Source organism: Trachemys scripta, chromosome 2 (assembly GCF_013100865.1).
Source record: "Trachemys scripta elegans isolate TJP31775 chromosome 2, CAS_Tse_1.0, whole genome shotgun sequence".
In the NCBI taxonomy this organism is placed as follows: Eukaryota; Metazoa; Chordata; order Testudines; family Emydidae; genus Trachemys; species Trachemys scripta.
In genome coordinates, this window is record NC_048299.1 from 46,457,392 (window position 1) to 46,478,295 (window position 20,904).

General features: G+C 41.6%; 1 protein-coding gene across 2 annotated transcripts; it reads right to left on the reverse strand.

Moving 5' to 3' along the window:
* Positions 1-6,976: 6,976 nt before the first annotated feature.
* PDK4 (pyruvate dehydrogenase kinase 4) lies at positions 6,977-18,836 on the reverse strand. Of its 2 annotated transcripts, XM_034760487.1 has the most exons (11): positions 18,610-18,835; positions 17,297-17,438; positions 15,983-16,054; positions 14,520-14,704; positions 13,023-13,112; positions 12,357-12,434; positions 11,512-11,588; positions 10,392-10,490; positions 9,997-10,107; positions 8,639-8,752; positions 6,979-7,519 (listed from the first exon to the last, which is right to left on the reverse strand). In XM_034760487.1, the coding sequence occupies exons 1-11, from the start codon at positions 18,746-18,748 to the stop codon at positions 7,379-7,381; spliced, it is 1,248 nt and encodes a 415-aa protein (XP_034616378.1). In that variant the 5' UTR covers positions 18,749-18,835; the 3' UTR covers positions 6,979-7,378. The 2 variants fall into 2 exon arrangements, with proteins under 2 accessions (XP_034616379.1, XP_034616378.1); XM_034760488.1 differs by lacking the exon at positions 9,997-10,107 and having other exon boundaries at positions 6,977-7,519; positions 18,610-18,836.
* Between the last annotated feature and the right edge of the window lie 2,068 nt (positions 18,837-20,904).

Genomic DNA, 20,904 nt, shown 5'->3' on the forward strand with positions numbered 1-20,904 from the left:
AGAGAGAAAAAGACCGGGAATCACACACCATTGAGTCCTCCTTTTGCTCTGATCAAACTGATTGAGAGTTTTATTGAAAACAGACTCAGGCAGCACTTGGAGAATTATAACCATTATTGCTGCTGTAAGGGAAATTCTCACCTCTCTAGCCTGGTAGGGATTGTAAAGTATTAGATAAAGATGACATGATTTGCTGCTGGGCTATTCCTTGAGCTTTTGATAAGGTTCTTTGTAAGACTATTAAGGAAAATATATTGGAACAGGGTAAGGGACAACGTCTCATGTATTAAACACTGGCTAAGCAAAAGGAAAGAGAATAGTAGTGAACAACAACTAAGCAGACTCAAGAGAGGTTAATAGGAAGGTGTGGCCCTAGCAATAGTAATGGGACCAATGTTCACATTTTTATTCATGATTTGGAGGAACAAACAAACGGTGAGTTGGCATGGTTTGCTGATGGCGTCGAGATGCTAACTGTGCCAGGCCCTTATGTGAGTGCAAAAGGATGGAATGGCCAGGAGGGTGCAGAGACTGCTTCAGCAAAGCACTTCAGCACATGCTTATCTCTAAGAATGTCAATAATCCCCTGGGCTTCAATGGCGCCTCTGACATGTTGCTGGATTAGGAGCGTGGTGCACCCCTAGAGAGTGGGGAAGAGGTTAAGACAGTGTCCTGTTCCCCAGTGCACCAGCTCATAGAGCCCCCATGAGGCAGTGGATTTTTAGATTGCTGTTCACAGCATCTCTCTACCTGTGTTCCAGAGGGATGCAGTGTGCAATTGCAAAATGCTGATAGAATCACTTTGTTAATAATGTTTCAATAACATTAACAACAGTGAAATGAGGAACTGAGATGAGTTTATGTCCAGCCATCCTGATTTTGGACAGTTTGCCTCACCACTTAAATATGATTGATAGGTTTTTATATTTACTTCATATTTTTATTAAGGGAAAAGACAGAATATTCCTAGAAAACTAACAGTCTAGTCTGCCTATTAAAATATGCATCTATGCAGCTGTTAAAAACAGATCACTTGTCTCATTGGCCCAGAACTAAAAGGGATATTGCTGCTTATCAGGCAATAATGTATATTTATCAAGGGCTAAATCCTGCCCCAGACTTGTGTAGTTGGGCTTGGTGTAGGTGTTAATATATGTGTGTGTCAGGAATCCTACCCCAAACCGTGGAGTGGCAGCAAAGTTGCTCTCCTGCCACTATAGCAACCATGAAGTTGCACTAGTTGATGCTGCTGCCAACTTTGTTCTGCAGAGGGCAAGGGTGGAGGCTCCACTATCCCCGCCTCCGAAACCAGGGATTCTGGGGCCAGCCCATTGATCTTGGCTCTATGACACACAGGATGTTTGGATCCCTCTCCATAGACTCCAGAAATCCTGCCTCCCCCTGCTACACAGAAGAACTACACCACTTCTGCTGCATCTAAGGCTCTTGAGGATTGGGGTAAGATTTAGAGTTCACATTGTTTAATACTACCTTGTGGCTTACAATCCACATTATTCACATCATCATCATCTGGCTTAGAAAATTAGTCTTGCACATGCACAAACTTTCTTCTCCACTCTTGCCAATTTCTTTGCATGCCACAAAGGTAGTTAATTAGGACCTTATCCAGCAAGGCTGAGTACCCCTTGTTAATGTACATTCAGCAGTTTGAAAGCATAAAGGCTTACGTAATAATACAGTTCCAAAGCTTTTTGCAGATTAAGGCTGGAATTTTCAGAGGCACAAAGGGCAGCTAGTTGCCTGACTCCCATTTGTGCCTTTGAAAAACTCCCTTTAAATACTTACCTCACCCACTGCTTCTCCCAGTTCAAGTTGTTTTTTAGCTCAGCAGTGATTGAAATCAGTGAACATTATGGGTAGGTTTGCACTCTGTTTTAAAAACAATAGCTTCTGAAAAATTCAGCATTGGTTGGAGATAATTTATTCTCTAGCTTTCAGAAGCCTTCCTCCTTTTTGTAGCACACAAGAAGAAAACCATGTTTTTTCTTAAAACCATCTTCAAGTGTTTAAAAACATTTACATGCCATTCTCTTCTGGGCTGAGAGCCAAGTTTCAAGAACAAGTTTTAATGGAAACTACACAGCTTGACAATAAGGACCATTAGTGGAAATACAGACACGACTAGTGGTGGAGCATATGTGCTATGAAATTTATATTTAAATGAATGGTATTGGGTCAAATCTCTAAGGTTATGAAAACCAAACTTTTGGAATTGAAAATTCAGACCAATCGAAATATTTTAATGTAAATATTATTAATTTAATGGAAACAATGTTTTTACCCCAACACTGTGTTCGTAAACTTGGTATTTTTCATCATGTAAGATTATAGAAAGTAGTAAGTCAGTGATATAGGAAGTAGAAAGTATACTAGATAACGGATTCTCAGTTTTTTTCCCCATAGAATGAACCCCATTTTAATAGAAAGATCGTCTCATGGCTAACTCCCTTTTCATTCAAGATTGGGTACATTACCGCCCCTCTCAGATGCTATAACAGACCATTCCTTTGGCAACTACAATAATTGCTCACATGGAAAAGTAATATTAAGAAAAAAATGTAACATCTCTTACATGCCACATTGCATTGAAAACTGGATAGGGAACTAGCACCAGAAGATGATGGCTTTCCATACATCACAAGCTATTATGTTTGATTTTTAAAATTAACCTGGTCAATGTTTTTTAAATCAATAATTATATTGTACAAACATAACATTTTCCCCAGAAGAGTGAGAGTAAAGTGATAATTGATAAACAGCAACATTGGAGGACATATTCAAAATATGCTCTTGCTATTTTCTTCAGTTATTTTAAGAAAAATCCCAGTTTTTCCTTCTACTATTGTTCCCCCTCAGACTCATGTAGTGCACTGATTATTAGATCATTCAGTAAATGCTAGTTTTGATGCATCTTTCCACTTTCTCTTGGCAGTTACGATAAAGAGGTCACTTTTGTTTTTTAAACACGTGGCTATACCAATCAGCAAGATGCTTGATTCTACAAGTATTATGGATAAGGATAGTTGAGTATCAACACCTGGGTTGTTAGTAATATCCCAGTAGAATTGTACTCTCCCATCTGTCTCCTCTTGCCCCACACCTGGATTGCAAGGTCTTTGGGGAAGAAATGACCATTGTTATTTATACAGTTCCTAACAGCATAGGGTCCTAGTCCATAGGTTTTATATTTACTCATTTGGCACTACAAATTTATTACTAATAGGGTGGTGGCATTGCTATTCTTTATTCCCAACCACTGCATTACTTAAAAAACCCAAAAGTATATTAGAGAAACAAGGTGGGTGAGGTAATATTTTTAATTGGCTCAACTACTGTTGGTAAGAGAGACCAGCTTTCAAGCTTACACAGAGCTCATCTTCAGGTCTGGGAAATGCACTTCGAGTAGCATAGCTAAATGCAAGGTGGAACACATTGTTTCATGGAGATGGTTAACACAGATTCCAAGGGATCACTCAAGGTAAGGTGGCCTATTAACACCTCTCCAGTCACAGTGAGGAAAGGGAGGGGAGGGGTGATGGGAGGTTAAGTGGGTTATAGATTGTTGTAATAAGTCATTCCGTTCATGAGTTTTAGTTATCTAGCAAAGTTATGAATTTAAGCTCACAGGCTTGTCTTTTGAAGGTGTTGTGCAGCTTTCCTTGGGGGGGGGGGGGGGGAGAAAAAAAAAAAGTCCTAGGATGACATGTAAGCATTAGCTGTACTTTAATAAATAAATAAATAAATAAATCACAGCATCCTTGTGGCAAGTAGGAGGCAAGGCAGCCAAAAGTTTTTTTTTTTTTTTTAAAATACGGAAGTGGTTCATGCTATGAAGGACTTTGGGAATGCCCCATATAAAGAGCTCTGGAAAACACCTGGAGGACTGGTTTTAAGTGACCCAGGAGAGAAGGAAGGGTGCATCAGTCAAGGCTTATATTGACTTCCAGGTTGAGATTATCTTTTATAATGTGTTTTAGGCTCACTGTGTTTAGATCAGACCATAAGGAAAACATTTAAAATTGGCAGGTGTGTAAATGATGCTCAAATTGCAAAGAGTTACCTTATTAACTGCAAGTGTCTGTGCACTTTCAGTCCTTAGTGAAACAGTGTTTTCTTTTTAATGAGTTTAATCCTCCCTACCCAGTCTGCTGAAATATTAAAAAAAAAAAAAAAAAGCTAAGTGCTGACAGAGCAAGATATTCTTACACTGAAACAATGGCTTACAGTTTAGTGGATATTAGGGTTGATATTCTGCAAAGCTCACTTTACAACTTTGACAAATGGAGGTTCTACAACCCACATAAACAAAGCTACGCCCTGAGCAGACCCATCGCAATAATGAAGTGAAAGAACAAGTCAGTTTAAAAAAATATTTATTACAAAATTATATAACACTTATGTACAGTACAAGGCTTAAAATCAGAAGCCTTATCTTCAAAACAAACTTCAAAAACAGCTAAAAGATTCTAGTGCAAAGTAGTGAAGCCCTCAAGTAGTTAAATACAAAAGAGACTCCTTGTGGAGTGCTGATATGGTATGCGTATTGATATCCACCTATGGCACTGAGTGTGTTTTGAATATAGAGTTGGTACTAAAGAGTCACTTAGCATTAGGAAGTTGCCCTATAATTCAATATAGGGGCTTAAAGATAATGCTGTCCAGAATACTTACACCTGCAAGTATTATTAGCATTGTTCACAGCAGCATAAAAGTGTGCATGATGTTTTGAAAATAAAGGCACTCTTCTCCAGGGGAGGGACATGAGGTTATATACTAAATAGCATGAGAGCACAAATCATGCTCAGGCATTAATGAGCCTAGAGAAAGAGCCAAAATTTATGTTTACTTGAAATGAGAGACTATGTCTAGGTGCACTTCATGACCTTGTCTAGCATTCAAGATCTATAAGCTACTGAAGCACTGACACATAATGAAGATGACCTTTTTCATCCCTATATATATATATATATATATATATATATATATATATATATATATATATATATTTTAAGATTAAAGATATTTGATTCTAAAGAGTTGATAAGGAAGAGAAATGTATTCAGTCAGCCCATTTTATAATTTGTTTAAACTATCAGATCATCTTTGGAAATGCCAGATCATGCAAGGCGATAAACTAAATTATTCACCAACTTTTATGCAGTGTATTAAATCATTTTGCTCAGTAGTTAAACTTAAGTAGTTTCAGTGCTAAGTTTTTCAAACACCAGTTTCTATAAAAACAAAATGAAACATTTGTAAGACTCTACAAGTTCTCAAGGTCAACATGACAGTCTACACCAAAAGAGCTACAAAAACATTAAACATCTTTTGAAAGTGGAACATCTCTGTGAAATGTTACTACACATATGGACTAAATCTATACTAATGGAATAAAAAACCCCCCATACAGTACAGTTATACACAGTACCAGTTAAAACTCATTCTGCTGAACAAGGTAGTATAACAGTCTACTATTGCTTGGATTAAGAATTAAATTAAATCTGATGTCCACAGAAAGAATGTTTAGTGGCTCTCTCTGTGTTTCTAGCCAAGATGATCTGCATTACAAAAAAAAAAAAAAACAACAAAAAAAAAAAACACAACCAACCACACAACTGAGCATGGATGCTAGTTGTTCATGTGAAGTACTGGATTCTCCATACGTGGGCTCCTTTGAAAAATCCAAGCCTATACATTTGGCACAGCTCTTACAGTTCAAAGATGTGGACTACATGCATCATTAAAACAACAAGGAGTCTGGTGGCACCTTAAAGACTGTTAGTCTTTAAGGTGCCACCAGACTCCTTGTTGTTTTTGTAGATACAGACTAACACGGCTACCCCCTGATACTTGACTACATGCATCATTGTTTGTCACAGTCAAGTGCATTCCCTAAGATACATACACGTAGCCTTCTCCAAGTTACCTTGAACACAACTTGCTTGTTTTTTAAAAACCAAAAAACAATTCCTGAAAATGGCACCAATCTTCTACCCATTCAGGGCAAGAAATAAAGATTATCTAAGCAAGCTATTTTTGGAATAAAAGTTGTTTAACATTTACCATTGGGAAATACAGGGAGAAAAATGGGACTTTCTAATGTCATAAGATACTTAGCCATGTGTGGGGTCAAGCAACCTGCCACACCTTAAGGTTCCTATCCTGCTGCTGCCTGGTCATGTTAAAGTAGATCTGAAAAGGACGATATTGTACACCGGTATATGCACCTAACTGCAGAGTTCTGTAATATGGTGACACTCTAGTGACTGTTCTGGGAGAAAAATAGGTACTTAACTGACATTTGTCAGCATTTAGAGGTTCAAGAGTAAAACATGGTTCAGAAACTGTATACATCTATTACATCAAATCTCAGATCATGTACCTGAAAAACTGAAGTATTAATCTGAACTTCTTATATGCCTTTTTTGGTAAGGGCAACATTGAAAGATATACACATCTTTAGGTTCACTTTGTACTGAACTGCACAGGCCAAATCATGCAGTCTAGACAGGGCTGGCCTTAGGGAAAATGGCACCTGGGGCCAACTTGTATTTTGGTGCCTCTGGCCCCCGCTGCCTCCCCATTCACTCCCCCATTGTCCCTGGCCCCCGCTGCCTCCCCATTGCCCCTACTGCCTCCCCTCACATTGCCCAGAGCTCCTTTCTGCAGACTTGCACCCCAGGCCCAGCCTGCTCCTTGTAGGGTGACCAGATAGTAAGTATGAAAAAAAAAAAAAAAATCCAGGACAGTGTGTGTGGGGGAGGGTAATAGGTACCTATATAAGAAAAATCCCCAAATATTGGGATTGTCCCTATAAAACCGGGACATCTGGTCACCCTAGCTCCTTGCCTCTTGACCACAGCAGCTGGAGAGCAGTGGCTGCTGGTTAGGTGCCCAGGTCTGAAGGCAATGCCAACACCAGCAGCAATGCAGAAGTAAGGGTGGGATGGTATAATATTGCCACCCTTACTTCTGTGTTGCTGCTGGCAGCGCTGCCTTCAGAGCTGGGTGGCTGGAGAGCAGCAGCTGCTGACCAGCAGGCCAGAGGTGCTGGGGCTATGAACTGCCCAGTTGAGAGGTGCTGGAGCTCAGTGGAAGAAAGCTCTGGAACAAATTAAGCACTGATGGCGCCCCAATGACCACGGCGCCCAGGGCAGGTGCCCATGTTGCCCACCCATAACGCCAGCCCTGGTCTAGACTATAACCTCCAGATCTGCAGCATGATCTTTCCTTCCCTTATTCCAAGGGACTGACAGTCCTATTCCAGGACCTGTTGGAAGGAACTGTAGAGTAATGCCCTCAAACATTAGTCCTGACAGAAGGGAATCAAACTGTCTCTTCAAACTCGACATTTCTTTCACACAGCTGCACTTTGCCTCACCAAGTTTTTTGGTTTACTTGGGATACACCAATCATCTGCCTCTGTAGCCATTTGATAACGCTTAAAGGCAGACTTGTTGAACACAGGGAGCTTTTCTATTGATTCTGTTGAAAGAGCCTAAAAGCAAACAAAAAATACAGGAATTACTTATTCAACAATCTCTTAAGTCACTGTTCCACGACAATAAGAGTTCTAAATATACCATTTAAAAAATAAAAATCAAAGCAATATAGATGTAACAATAAGTTTTAGAGACCTGAGCCACTGATACTACAGTTACATAGAAAACCACACGCTTGGATTAATAGTCAGTTGAATGTTAGTCTTTTGCATCTGTAATAGACCACAGTAGTGTGCTCTGTTGTGCTTATGTTTGCCATGGAGAGTTTGGACAGGAGAAAGATGTGCTGTAATTAAGTGTCAAGTCATGTTGCGGTCAGATTTTACAGGCCATGAATCTGTTTGTGTTCTGCATGATATGATTTCTTTGGGGTGATTTAAAATCAAGATAATCCTGGCTATAGCAGGACAACCCCTTTCTCACAAGGCCTAAAGCAGCATTTGTACGTCTCACCTCATTTTACAGATAGAATATGATTCTACGATGAATAGATAGGTTGGGATGGTATTAATAAAAAGTTACTGTGAAGTGGCACACACACACACACACACACACACCTATTTTATAGCTTGTGCTTAGATACTTAAAATACAGTTACGTTTCGTAACGCAGTCAGCGCAAGTACCTCTCAGAAATAGATGCAAAGATTACCAAAAACCTTTGTCTTTATAGTTACCTGCAGAAACCTGGTGTGTGTAGTAGACTGGACCCTTATTTAATGAAGAATCTGACATAATTTGAAGTATTTAACTTACCCAGAATTCAGCATCTGTACAATAGTTGTTGAACAGGTAAGTTACTGGTAACAACTATTTATATTTCCTTTTAAGGCTGGATGTCTCACTGCTGAAGACAATGATCAGCGAAGACTGAAGATCTGCTACTTGAATCTTTGTACTTTTGGCACCTCAATTCTAACCAGCACCCCTAGTCCATAAGTTTCTAGTGTGTGTGTGTGTGTGTGTGTGTCCCTCAAATACCAGTGTAAATTGGACCAGCTGAAAAGGCCAAGTTAGACCTTCAGTCACTTTTGCATAGAACCACACTTTAATGTCAATTACCTGGGATAAGTGTACCCATCAGCAATATTACTTTCATGTAACAAAAGCACATACCTTCAGGTAGATAACAGCATCTGTTCCATAGCCTGGTACAGAATATAGATTCAAGTCTCCTTGAAAGTATTTAGCATATAGACGAGAAATTGGCAAGCCATACCCAAAACCAGCCTAGAAATAAATAAAGTACAATACATCAAAATTTCTTCCATTTCCAGAGAGCATTATGACTGTTCAAGGGAGATAGTTTAGATCCCTGAACATCTCCATTACCGCAGAGCTTCTCTCCCTCCCCCCCAAAAATGTTAACAAGGAAGTCTCATTTAGAACACTGGAACTTTATGAAAAAGTTAGTCTCATCCTCAATCATAAAACATGTTGAAAGATCTTTCAGTTCAAGTCTTCAACTGGAGAATTGTATATTTTACACCTCTCACTTTTACATACTGTAGTTAAGTTTCCCCAGCCATGCCTTCTCTTTTTAACCAGAATGGGGCAGAAGCAGAGAGCTGGAAAGATGGCAAAGAAACTTGTGTTCTAAGCTTGTCTCCTAAAGGGCCCCAATTTGGGGTAGGAATGTTAAGAGTACAACTGAGGGAAGAGAACCAAGATGCAGAATGGCTGGCTATGTAGCTTCAGAGAAAAAGCGAAGGGAACCCTTGCAATGGCCTCTACTCTGTTCCGCCTGGCAGCAAACTGTTGGCTGAGCTGTGGTCAACAAAACCCATCAGGATATTATTATGGGGCGGAATGAGGATAGGGAGCAGAGATCACTGAAATATTGCTCCTTCCTTCAAGCTACGGCTCTTGAGAGGAGAGGGATTCTAGCATAGAGATGTCCACAGGTTGTTAGACAACCAACATGTCTCTGTTTTTGACCCAAAAGTCATTAGAAACGCATCCCAGTTAGTCTCAAGCATTGCTGGGAGAACCTAACATTCTTAAAACAAACACATAGCCCAATTTGAATGGTATTCCCAAAGGCTATTAACATAGGCTTGGGGCACACAGAGGGAGCAGAAGCCACTGAAAGACTGCCCCCTGTAACATGTAGTTGCTTTGTCCACCATTTTTCCACCAAACAGAGGTCATTCTTCACTTTGGAGGAGGGGGGAGAGGGAATCTAAATGTGCAAGAAAACAGGGGGTTGGGGTTTTTTTAAATGGAAAGGACATGAGACATTAAAAAGTTGCCTAAAGTGGAGATCAGAGAGACTTTTAAAGGTACAAATGAAGAAAAATGCCGACACCTTAGAATGCCACTGGTCACAATAAAAAATACACGCTTTGTTGGAATGGGAAGTTCAATTCGCCTGTGACTATCTTACAAAGCAGGGAGAGACTGAGGCGATTCCAGGCACTTTACTCTATCTTGCAGTGTTCCTTTATAAGATTACTATAGATTTCAGATCTTACCAAAGGAGCATTACGAGAGTCATCCATCACTGGTCTCGGTGCTGTGGAATACATGTAGCTAAACAGGAGATTGATTTTCCTCAATGGAACACCACCTCCTGTGTCAGATATCTGATTAAAAAATTAGTCAACTATAAGTCTGTTCTAGAAATAGCACTGAACATTAGCAACTGAACCCATCCACCAGTAACCCATCAGTTATTCCTGATTAGATACCACAAAAGCTTAGATTTCTGATAAATAACCTGTCTAAAGTAATCTTCAGCTGAAGATGCAACAGTAGATATAACTGTAGGACAAAGTTAATAAGTCAGCAAGCTTTTCTATTGCTATTTGTTGTGGAATATTCAGTCTTTATTTAATTTATGGGATATTGCAGTCAAGTAATAGATTACCTTAATAGTCAGGTCTTCATTTCCTAGAACGACAGTCACTTTAACTGGAGAAAGGGAAGAATTGTTCTCCTGATGTTCAACTGTTGCCCTCATGGCATTCTATGGAAATTAAGGTAATCATCATCAGAAGAGTTTGGCTCAATTAACTGTATGTCACTATTGCAGCACCACAGATAGTAAGTTCCGGTGTGGTTCCGTCCTCCTCCCACCTCCCTCTTCCAAGTGCACAGCAGGTCTTTATTAGAAAGAGTTGACTAAACATCCCCCCCACACACACACTCATTCCCCAATTGATTGGTCTTTGGGGAATGTTCTTAGCAATTTAGTATAGTGGGACTGAAGGAAAAATTGCATCTGAAGTGACTCCCAAAGATGACATTTTATTTGGGGTTGAATTATTGGAAAGGGCACTTCAATATACATATCAGAAAATAAGCTGTACCTGCCCAACGTGAAGATTAGACATAAATTTGAAAAAGAAAGCTGTAGTCAGATTCCAAGAGAACAGTCATGCCCAGGTCACTGGAGTCCTAGGTGCTTTACCCCAAACAAGCCACACACCACCTCTTCAATCTCATTACCTCTTGGTATATTTTTGTTGCTACCACATTCTCTTTTCTTTCAAGAGCACATATATGCTATATTCCCTACCTTACAGATATTGCGATTTTATTTCTTCCTCACCAATCTTGTATTTGACATAAACTAACTAAAATGTTTAGACAGGAATGCATGCTCCTTTGATGCTTCCCATTCCTCTCTCTTTGCATATCCTTCTGTGCATCACAAGTTTGACAGATACCATGAGGCCCTTCTTACTTCACTGACAAAAAGGGAAACTCCGGAATTCATAAGACCAAGCTTAATAAAGGGAAGAATATCCCCCTCCACCCGCACAACCCCCCTTTCCAACACTCCACTACATCTGAACCCCAAGTCATTCCTATCTGCTGCCACCATCCATTCTTCTAGTTATAGTTCCTCTATGGGCTTTATCTCCCTCATGATTTTAGGCAAGACAAAACTAAAAACAAAAGTGGTTAAAAGACTGAAATACATTAGTTCACACTCACAGAACTGGGGAATGACATGCTCATAACAGAAACATGGGTTTACAAACCTTGAAGAGCTCAAACAGTATATGGAAGAGATGGGAAGGAACATAAACAATGTGAATGGGTTGTCCTGGCGCTCTTCCTAGAGGGGGGGGGAGGGGGAGGAAAAAAAAAAAAAAATTTCCCCCGTTTTAAGGCTTTTCTTTTGTTGGTTTTGCTTCCCAAATCAGCTCTACTGTAAGCAAATGATGTCATGCTATAGTAAATAAGGAAATGAGTGGAAAAGTCTTATTTTTCCCCAAGCGCACATCATATACCAATTTGTACACAATGCATTATTTCATGAACACCACTGAGTTGTCTTTAAGTGACTGTGCACATCATTCAGTTTTTAGCATTCCTATGGAGCAGGCAAGAATTAACTGCCCAGAAGTAGACACACACAGAGTGTGGAGATTAGAACTCAGCAGTTCCTGGATTCTAGTCCTGCATCCACTTTCTAAGTGTAAAGAGAGCTTATTCCTTGCCATCATATGCCAGTGCTTGTGCTTTTTAATATAGTGACAGGTCAAGTATGTTCTCTGCAACATTTGCAAGAACCACACCTCAAAAAAGAATGTTCATATTTGAGAGTCAGATAGCCTGGAACCAAAATGCAGAAATCAGTTCTTGGAATCCAACAACTGATGTGAAAAAGGCAACTTGGAGGAGCTTAAAGAAGTGGAAGGGAGCAAACATGAGATTAGCCATCTGGTAAATAAGCTTCAAGAGGAAGCCATGTATGGACTACTCTGACAAAAGCACTAAGAAGAGATTGAGTGAAAGGGTCTCCTTTAAGAGCTAGAGAAGTCAATTCAGCTATTGATAAGGATTATTAGTCTGCAAATAAGAGATTAAGCCATTATCTTACCATTCAGTTGAAGAAGACTTAACTCTGGAGAAGCTAAGTAATACTGGTCACAGAGTCTCCGGGAACTTTCAAAAGCATCTGCAATATTTTTTAATTTTACAAAAGTAAGTGTATGCCGTAGTAAAGCAAAATGATGTTATACTATAGCAATTTATTTTCTTTGGCAACATATCACTTCATACTACATTCATATCTGGTGTGTTGTAAATGTAAACACGCATGTTTTAACATTAATATTTATAACAGATATGCATCATGTGATGAATGCAGTAAGAGTTAAGACTAAATATGCAAGTTTAGCAGCATTGCTAGGTTTTACAGCATAATTTGAGAGTTTTGTAGAACAGATGCCTAGAGAGTGAAAGGCAGAAGTTTGCCACCACACACAGCTGGTGTTGATTTGCCATGAACTGCTCCCACCTCATCTACCACTCATTAACATTTGATCAATTAGGTCTTAAATTACTTCTAGATGGATTCTTCTGCTATTTTGCACCCTCTTTAAAACCAGGAGATCAACTAGTCTACAGCTGATATAACTGTCAGGCACTTAAAAGAAGTCATTTTCAGCACTCCACATAAGTACATCTTTTGTCTGCATGTACAAGTACTTGCAGTCAGTGCTAACCATGAAGAGAGAGCCTATTGATTTAACAATGTACATACCATTCACCACTCCCACCACATCACAGCATGGATCAATGCTCCCAATGTGCTGTTGGTGACCTGAGTTGGTACTGTCATCAAAAAGAAGCGCTGTTTAAGATGAAATATAATATTGGTTTATTTCAGGTAAGCAACAAAATTATGAAAAAATGTGTCAGTTCACATTCACATACTCTGATCAGGAAAATATTCCTTTTATTTTTTGCAAGCAATAATTTCAGATACTGGAGATTTTTTTCAAGCCTCCTCCCCCCCCCCCCAAAAAAAAAAAAAAAAAATCCAATGGGAAAAATAGTCTAGATTTTCAAGAGTCAAGGACAGGGAGGGCTTGGTGCCGAGAGAACTGCTGCTTATTTCAAAGACACAAACTGTGCTATTTTTTTTTTTTTTTAAACTAGTGGATCAACATCTAAAGCAGGGGTTCTCAACAAAATTTTTGGTAGCCTCAGAGTGCTGCCACCAACTCTTGCTGGTGGCCACTTTGACAATTTTTCCTAAAATACTTAATTAACTTTGGGGGGAGGGGGAAATAAAGATGCACATATACATGTCCAAATCATTGTAATTTATTTATGTAAAGCGTTTTTTTGCAGCCTCAATAATGTACAGTTGTCGCTATTCTTTACTGGACCTAAACAGAATATAAATATAAATAAGGTGCTTTGCACATTCTTGTCTTTGTTATTTCTATTGCTTATTAGTTGCCTTGTTTGTTTGTTTAAGACTTGCTAGCCAGTAAGTCTGCTTCTGTGAAAAGTAATTGAATGTTTGTTAATATCAATTTTCACAGCAGACTTACCCAGCCCTGGCAAGCCAGGGAACAAATTGAGCCCTGGATGGGGAGGTGGATAGGGAGACAGTGGGGACCAGGAGGGGATAGATGGGGGGGGCCACAGAGGTAGTGGGGACCAGGGTGATGTAGTGGGGTGGTAAGCCGAGGGCCGACTCCCACAGCCGGGGTCCAGAGTTGGAGCCTGAAGCCCCATGACAGGAGTCTGCCACCGCCACCCCAGGGTGGAAGTCCGAGCTTCACAACTCCTGGGAAGGTGGGGAACTCACTGGCTGCCTGCTCATCTGGCATTTGTGGCTCCAGAGGGGGGCAGGACCCAACTTTTGCTGGTGGCCCTGGGGCAGGGGCCATTGCTCTGCTCCCCGCCACACCCCCAGTTACTGCCCAGGAGGCTGTGGCCACAAGAAAAGCCCATAGTGGCCGCATGTGAGAAACGCTGAAAAGTCTATTCATAGGCGAGGATATCACTAGATTTCCACACAAGCCGTTTCATTAGTTTAGAGTTAACATTGATGTTTCAAATTAAGATAAAACTTATATAAATATTCTGGTATTCTTCTAGCTCATATCTGCAGTTACAAATACTAAAACACTAGTGACACATGAAGTCACCTGAGACACTCCTCTAACAGTCATAAGAAACTTTTACTTTAACATGTTCCACAACACGTACAATACATTTTCTCAAGGGAAAAGTGAAGACTTACTGTGTTGGTTTATTAGCATCCGGATGGATATACGATTCATGTAAAATCGATCCAAGAAGTATTGAATATTTTGATTGTTGACTAGGTCCACTCCAAAGGTGTCTTGGTATTCAATTACTCCTTGCGCCATTATAGGAACAACATCATGGTGTCTATTTCGGACTATAACAAGTGTATCTATAAAGCTAGATAATCACAAGACACATTCAGATAAATATTTAAGACGGCACATGGGTAAGTTTCAAACAAGAAATTCTCTGTAGCAGCATCTTAAGTTTTGGTGCAAAGAAACCCTAATTTAGTGAAAGTGCTTATATTAAAAAAAAAAAAAAGTTTATGACAAGTGCAATTGTGTTTTAAGGCAACCTCATAGCATAACCTTCAAAAGGAAGGACCTCATCACTAACCTAAACAGAAGATCTCACTTTTTAAATACAGGTCCTGAGTCACCAGTGCATTACTTCAGTTTTACATCAGAGTAACTGGATGGTGAATCAGGCTCATAAAAAGTCAGTTCTCTATGATTTCCACTTTGAAGGGTTTGTTTACACAAGCAACACAGCTGTGACACTGCAGCGCTTCAGATACTACCTATGCTGATGGGAGGGATTCTCCCATAATGTAGGTAATCCACCTCCCTGAGAAGCAGTAGCTAGGTTGATGGAAGAATTCTACACCTCTCTACAACAAGTGTTAGGTTAGTATACCTATGTTTCTGGGCATGGATTTTTCACTCTTTGATAGACCTAGCTATACCAATGTAAATTCCTAGTGTAGACCCGTCCAAAGTCATTCTTTTCCTAGGGGCATATAAATAAACTTCTGGCGAAGGTAGAGTGGCAAGCGAAATTGCCTGACTTTGTCAAAAGCACTTACAATCTACATGCAACACTCTCTCTCTCCACCCGTCCTTAAGTTTTCCCATGTCTAGCCACTTCTAGGTCTTAATCATATACACAATATTTTCTTCTGAGGGGGCTTTTTGGCCCATAGGTGAAGTGAAAGAATACACTGGAATATTAGTAATATCAAATGTCTAGGTCTATTTGTTCATCAGAACCTGAGTTGAATTAAAACAAAACCAAAATCAGTACTCCAACCTGCAATAGAACTTTAACTGAAATGGGATGTCCCAGAGTATTTTTGTTTAAGTTTTTTCCCCCTCTCATGCCAGTTAAAATACTATTACACTTGTTGGCCCTGAAAACAAGATCTGTTGAGATATCAAAATTTGTCAGCTTTATTGCATTGGCTTGGTCAGTTTCAACATGTCACGTTTATTTAAAAAAAAATGCTGCAAGCCAATGTAGCTGCAACATGGTTAGCACTTAATATACCTTATACTGAAACCACAAGTCCAGTCTCTAGGTCTTTCAACTATGCTGGTAACCCAGCATAGTCAGTCATTGTAAGCAGAATGTGTTATGGAAAATGGGAAGGAAGATGAAAAATGAAATGCTTACTCAGATAAAACCCTGTGGTCCTCTGGGTTTTTTTGATGGAACTCAACTAGCTCCATTAGACTCTGAACGTACCTAGAAAAGATTGTCCACAAAAAACCAAAAGGCTGCTTATTTAACTGTTTGTTAAAAATATTAAAGTAGCAGAAAAAGTTCTCCCCAAAAAATTACTATTTAACAAGTAAATAAGTGCCATAGCTCTAAGATTCTACTGAAAATTAACTTTTGTGTAGTTCCATGCTTATAGTCAAAGACTCCCCTCCCACCCCCGATGCCAGCCAGCCCTACAAATTCTACATAAAATCCGAAAGTGAAGCAGTGTTTGTTTTGGCTCATCCACTGCCTACAGTAATAGAGATTATACAGGCTAAATTTCACAATGTCAAAGAGAAATTTAATATCTGCAATTGAAACTCTGTTAATAATTTTGTTGATGTGAGAGCCAGAATAGGATCCACTTCACTCTCCTATTGTTATGCTAATTCTAGAGAGCCGAAAGAATTCGAAAAACCAACTTATTTTTGTCACTAAGAGACTTGCTTAGATTTGTTCGATAGTGTAGTCAAGTCATTTAATTAAAGAAGTGCCAGTTTGAACATTATTTTACAAGTTCATAATCTCATTTTATTATTATTACTTGTAACATTTTTCACTACTGTCTGGTTTGTACACCAAGGCATTAGTAATGACAGATTTTCTTGGCTTTATTGAAGTTAAATACAGGAATAGTGGTTGAACAGTCTAAAATCTTCCACACTGTATTTTGTCTCAATGCTCCCTTTGACAAATTGGTACACACACACACACACACACACACAAGCAGCTAGCAAAAGGACCTAGAGACTTACTATATATTGCCTTAAGTATCAGAGAGGTAGCCGTGTTAGTCTGAATCTGTAAAAAGCAACAGAGGGTCCTCTGGCACCTTTAAGACTAACAGAAGTATTGGAGCATAAGCTTTCGTGGGTAAAGTGCCTTAGGCTACTTCAATATAGGGATATGCAGATGGTCAGGATTTCATTTATTTTGCTTAAGAGTCTACATGATATTTTTCAAGACATCTTGTGCAGTGTTGTAAAAACAAGTTATGGCTGTTTACAATTCTGTTGAATGGGACTGTGCTTTCCAGGATGTTTAAGAGATCATACAGATTCGTGAACGGGTAAAGTCATATTTGAAGTGCCTTTCATCTTACTTTGTTGCCCTCTGATCACATACTTTGCTATTATCTTCTCTTACTCCAAGGATATCTGATATAGAGTTGTCACCTCTATCATATTCTGTATTAAGGACGTAAACAAAAGCCTTTGCACTTACCAGCTTTTTACCAGCTGTACTGATGGAGTGCTCAGTAACTGATCAGGAAGCAGGTCAATTTCTCTCAGGATATTTGCTAGCCTCACAGGAAGTTCTTGCCTCAGAAATGCAAAAGAGGTTCTTTCACATCCATTACTTGAACCTATAAAATAAGAACGGTTAAGTCTTTTTTTTTTAAATGTATTCAACATAGAAGTGTGAGCAGGTTTCTTTCAGACTCCCTCAAATACCCGCATCACATTATTGCAGATGCACAAGAGCATAAATATGTAACAACCTATCAAGGATGCTATATTGGCTATTTCTTCTGCACATATACCAACAACTCTTTACTCTAGATGTTTTCTAGATGACTGCAGTGGATACCTAGTTCAGCAAGAAACAGATGTCTGTAGAATGACATCTAGTTAAAGACATATTTTGCATTTCAGGTTCAAGCAGGGGGATTCCCTCTTCATTACCTATGGGAGCCAAGGTAGCCTACATAACCAGTGTACACTTACGGGCCATCTGCCAAGCTCTCCCCCTGGTAAATCTGAACACATCACTGAACATAACTTATCAACTTTAGCAGCTGTGAAAGTCAGATCTGCAGAACAAAGCACTGGTATTGTGACTTACATAAAAATCACATATGTTCTGTTCACATGCACTACAGTTTAAAACATACAGACGGTTGAGCTATTTAAGGTGATCCCCATCAACAATACTAATGTATAAGATAATTTTTTGCATATTTTTAGATTCAACTTTAATTGAAACAGCCATAGGCTCTTTCAGCTTCACTGCAGACTTCCCAACAGCACAGGTTTCCGTTTACTACCCCAGTCAGAGAACAGCACCTCTAAGGGGTGCAGCACTCCCGTGGCGTCGGGCAATGTCAGCAGCCATACATACGAACAAATTCCTGATCTGAGACTCATTCATTCGTGGTATTAACGGATTTGTACAGCGGTAGATAGCTGCTGCCAAACTGTTCCTCTCTGCTGACTTCATAGCCCGTGGAGCAGCCAGAGGTGGGTCCCGTCCCCCACGCTGTTTATAATGGGAACATCTCGGATGCTCACTACGAGAGCAGCGTCCCAGACCCAAAGCGGAGGAGCGCGGGGGCCTGCAAGCAATCCCTAGCCAGGGTCTGGGGCAGGGGCTTCAGGAAGCCACGTGGCTCTAGACCGGGGGAGGGGGGCACCTGAGCCTGACACACCCCAGGAAGGAGCGGCCGGCCAGTGGCAGCGCGCTGGAGCCAGTCACGGGAGCCTGAGGCGGGTAGGAGAGCGCCCCCCACCCCATGCCGGGCACCCCCCGGCCCGTACCGAAGTCCAGGAACTGTTTGATGGAGAGCGGGGAGGGCGAGTAGCGGGAGAAGCGCTCCACCTCGCGTGGCACGCGGCTGCTAACCCCGCCCGCCGCCAGAGGGGCGGCGCTGCGCAGGGCGACCCGCGCGGCTCTCATCGCTGCGCGCGGCAGGTACAGTGACGGGACTGGCTCTCGGACGCTCGCGCCACTGTAGCTCTTCGACTCCTGAAGCTGCCTCTCATGTGCGGCGCTATTTACCGCCCACAGACCGACCTCCCGCGGGGCGGGGCCACGGCCGGGGGCGTGTCTCCAGGCAAACCGCGCCCAACAGAACCATCCCTGGGCCGGAACGAGACAGGCCAAGGGTTCTCGCCAGTACCATTGTCCGGCGGGGGGGAGGGGTTGTGCTATCCTTCATCCCAAGAGAGCCCAGCGGGCGCTGGGGAAAGAGTCCAGAGAAGGCGAAACAGGGGCGACGGGGGTGGCTTGCAGGTGGGGCGGAGGGGCGTGGCCTCTGCTCTGCCTAGATGCCGCTCCAGTGTCCTTGTTTACGAGGCAAATCAATGTCAAACCCCCTCCTTCCTCCCGCGGAGTGAGTCCTTCCAGGGGTCCAGCTCACCGCTCGCCTCATTGGCTGTTCCGGCCGAGCTTGGCCTTCTAGAGCGAGCCAATCGGCGGAGCTAGACCCACGCCTGTCTTGGGCCCCACCGCGGAGTAAACAGCTCGACTCCACCCCCATTCCCGAGGGCGGGGCCGGAGCTGCTCTTCTTAGGATTCTGAGAACGGGGGCGGGGCGGGGAGGAATCTTTGCCAGCTGCTGCAGGGCGTGGCACGGCTGTGCTGTTGCTCAGGGAGTCACCTGCAGGGCCGGCTTTAGGAAGTGCGGGGCCCGATTCCAACAGTTTCGATGGGGCCCTGACAGGGATGACTGAAAAAAAAAAAAAAAAAAACATGTAAAAAAACCATGTGGGGCTTGTACTCACCGGGCTGTGCTCCTAGTCTTTGGCAGTGGGTCCTTTGCTCGCTCCAGGTCTTTGGTGGCACTGAAGGACCTGCCGCCAAAGTGCTGCTAAAGACCTGGAGTGAGTGAAGGACCCGCCGCCAAAGTGCTGCCAAAGACCCAGAACGCTGCCGGGTGAGTAAAAATTAAAAAGGCGCCTCTAGCCAGGGAAGGGCTTCTCTGCCACTTGTCCCCCACTCTGGGCAGCCCTGCCAGTGGGCATGGGGCCCTCTTAGGCGCAGGGCCCGATTTGAGGGAATTGGTGGAATTCCCTAAATTGGCCCTGGTCACCTGGTTCTTAGGGTGGGTGTTTACATGGCGTGCAGCACAATGGGGTGCTGCTGACCCCTGCCTGAGGTCCCCGGGGCGCTGCTGCAATGCAATCACAATACTAGCAAACTTAGCATTAACATTGATGGTCTGGTGTGCCTCCCTGCCCCGAAGCCGGAGTGGGGCCATCTCTCCCCATTTCCCTGTCTCTCACAGTACTTGCTGCTGTTTTTCTTACAGCCCCAGAGCCCTGTGGAGTTCATTTAGAAACAGTTGTTAGCCCTTAAAAAAAGAACAGGAGTACTTGTGGCACCTTAGAGACTAACAAATTTATTTGAGCATAAGCTTTCATGGGCTACAGCCCACTTTTTCAGATGCATAGAATGGAACATATAGTAAGGAGAGATACACCTCTACCCCGATATAATGTGATCCGATATAATACGAATTCGGATATACCGCGGTAAAACAGTGCTCGGGGGGGGGGGGGGGGGGGGGAGGGCAGGGCTATGCACTCCAGCAGATCAAAGCAAGTTTGATATAACACGGTTTCACCTATAACAGAGTAAGATTTTTTGGCTCCCGAGGACAGCGTTATATTGAGGTAGAGAGATATATACACATACAGAACGTGAACAGGTGCAAGTAGCCAAACCAACTCTAAGACTAATTAATTAAGATGAGCTATTATTAGCAGGAGAAAAAAAACTTTTGTAGTGATAATCAAGATGACTCTTTTCACACAGTTGACAAGAGGTGTGAGGATACTTAACATGGGGAAATAGATTCAATCTGTGTAATGACTCAGCCATTCCCAGTCTCTATTCAAGCCTAAATTAATGGTATCTAGTTTGCATATTAATTCAAGTTCAGCAGTTTCTCATTGGAGTCTGTTTTTGAAGCTTTTCTTTGCCACCTTTAAGTCTGTTATTGAGTGACCAGAGAGGTTGAAGTGTTCTCCTACTGGTTTTTGAATGTTATGATTCCTGATGTCAGATTTGTGTCCATTTATTCTTTTGTCTAGAGACTGTCCAGTTTGGCC

Excerpts from the sequence above, each read along its gene's own strand:
- PDK4 (XM_034760487.1), bottom strand. The coding sequence starts at position 18,748 with ATGAGAGCCGCGCGGGTCGCCCTGCGCAGCGCCGCCCCTCTGGCGGCG. Across the intron at positions 16,055-17,296 it reads GTACAGCTGGTAAAAAGCTG|GTACGTTCAGAGTCTAATGG; the intron begins GTAAGTGCAAAG and ends AATCTTTTCTAG. Across the intron at positions 13,113-14,519 it reads GATGCTAATAAACCAACACA|CGCTTCTTTTTGATGACAGT; the intron begins GTAAGTCTTCAC and ends CATCTTAAACAG.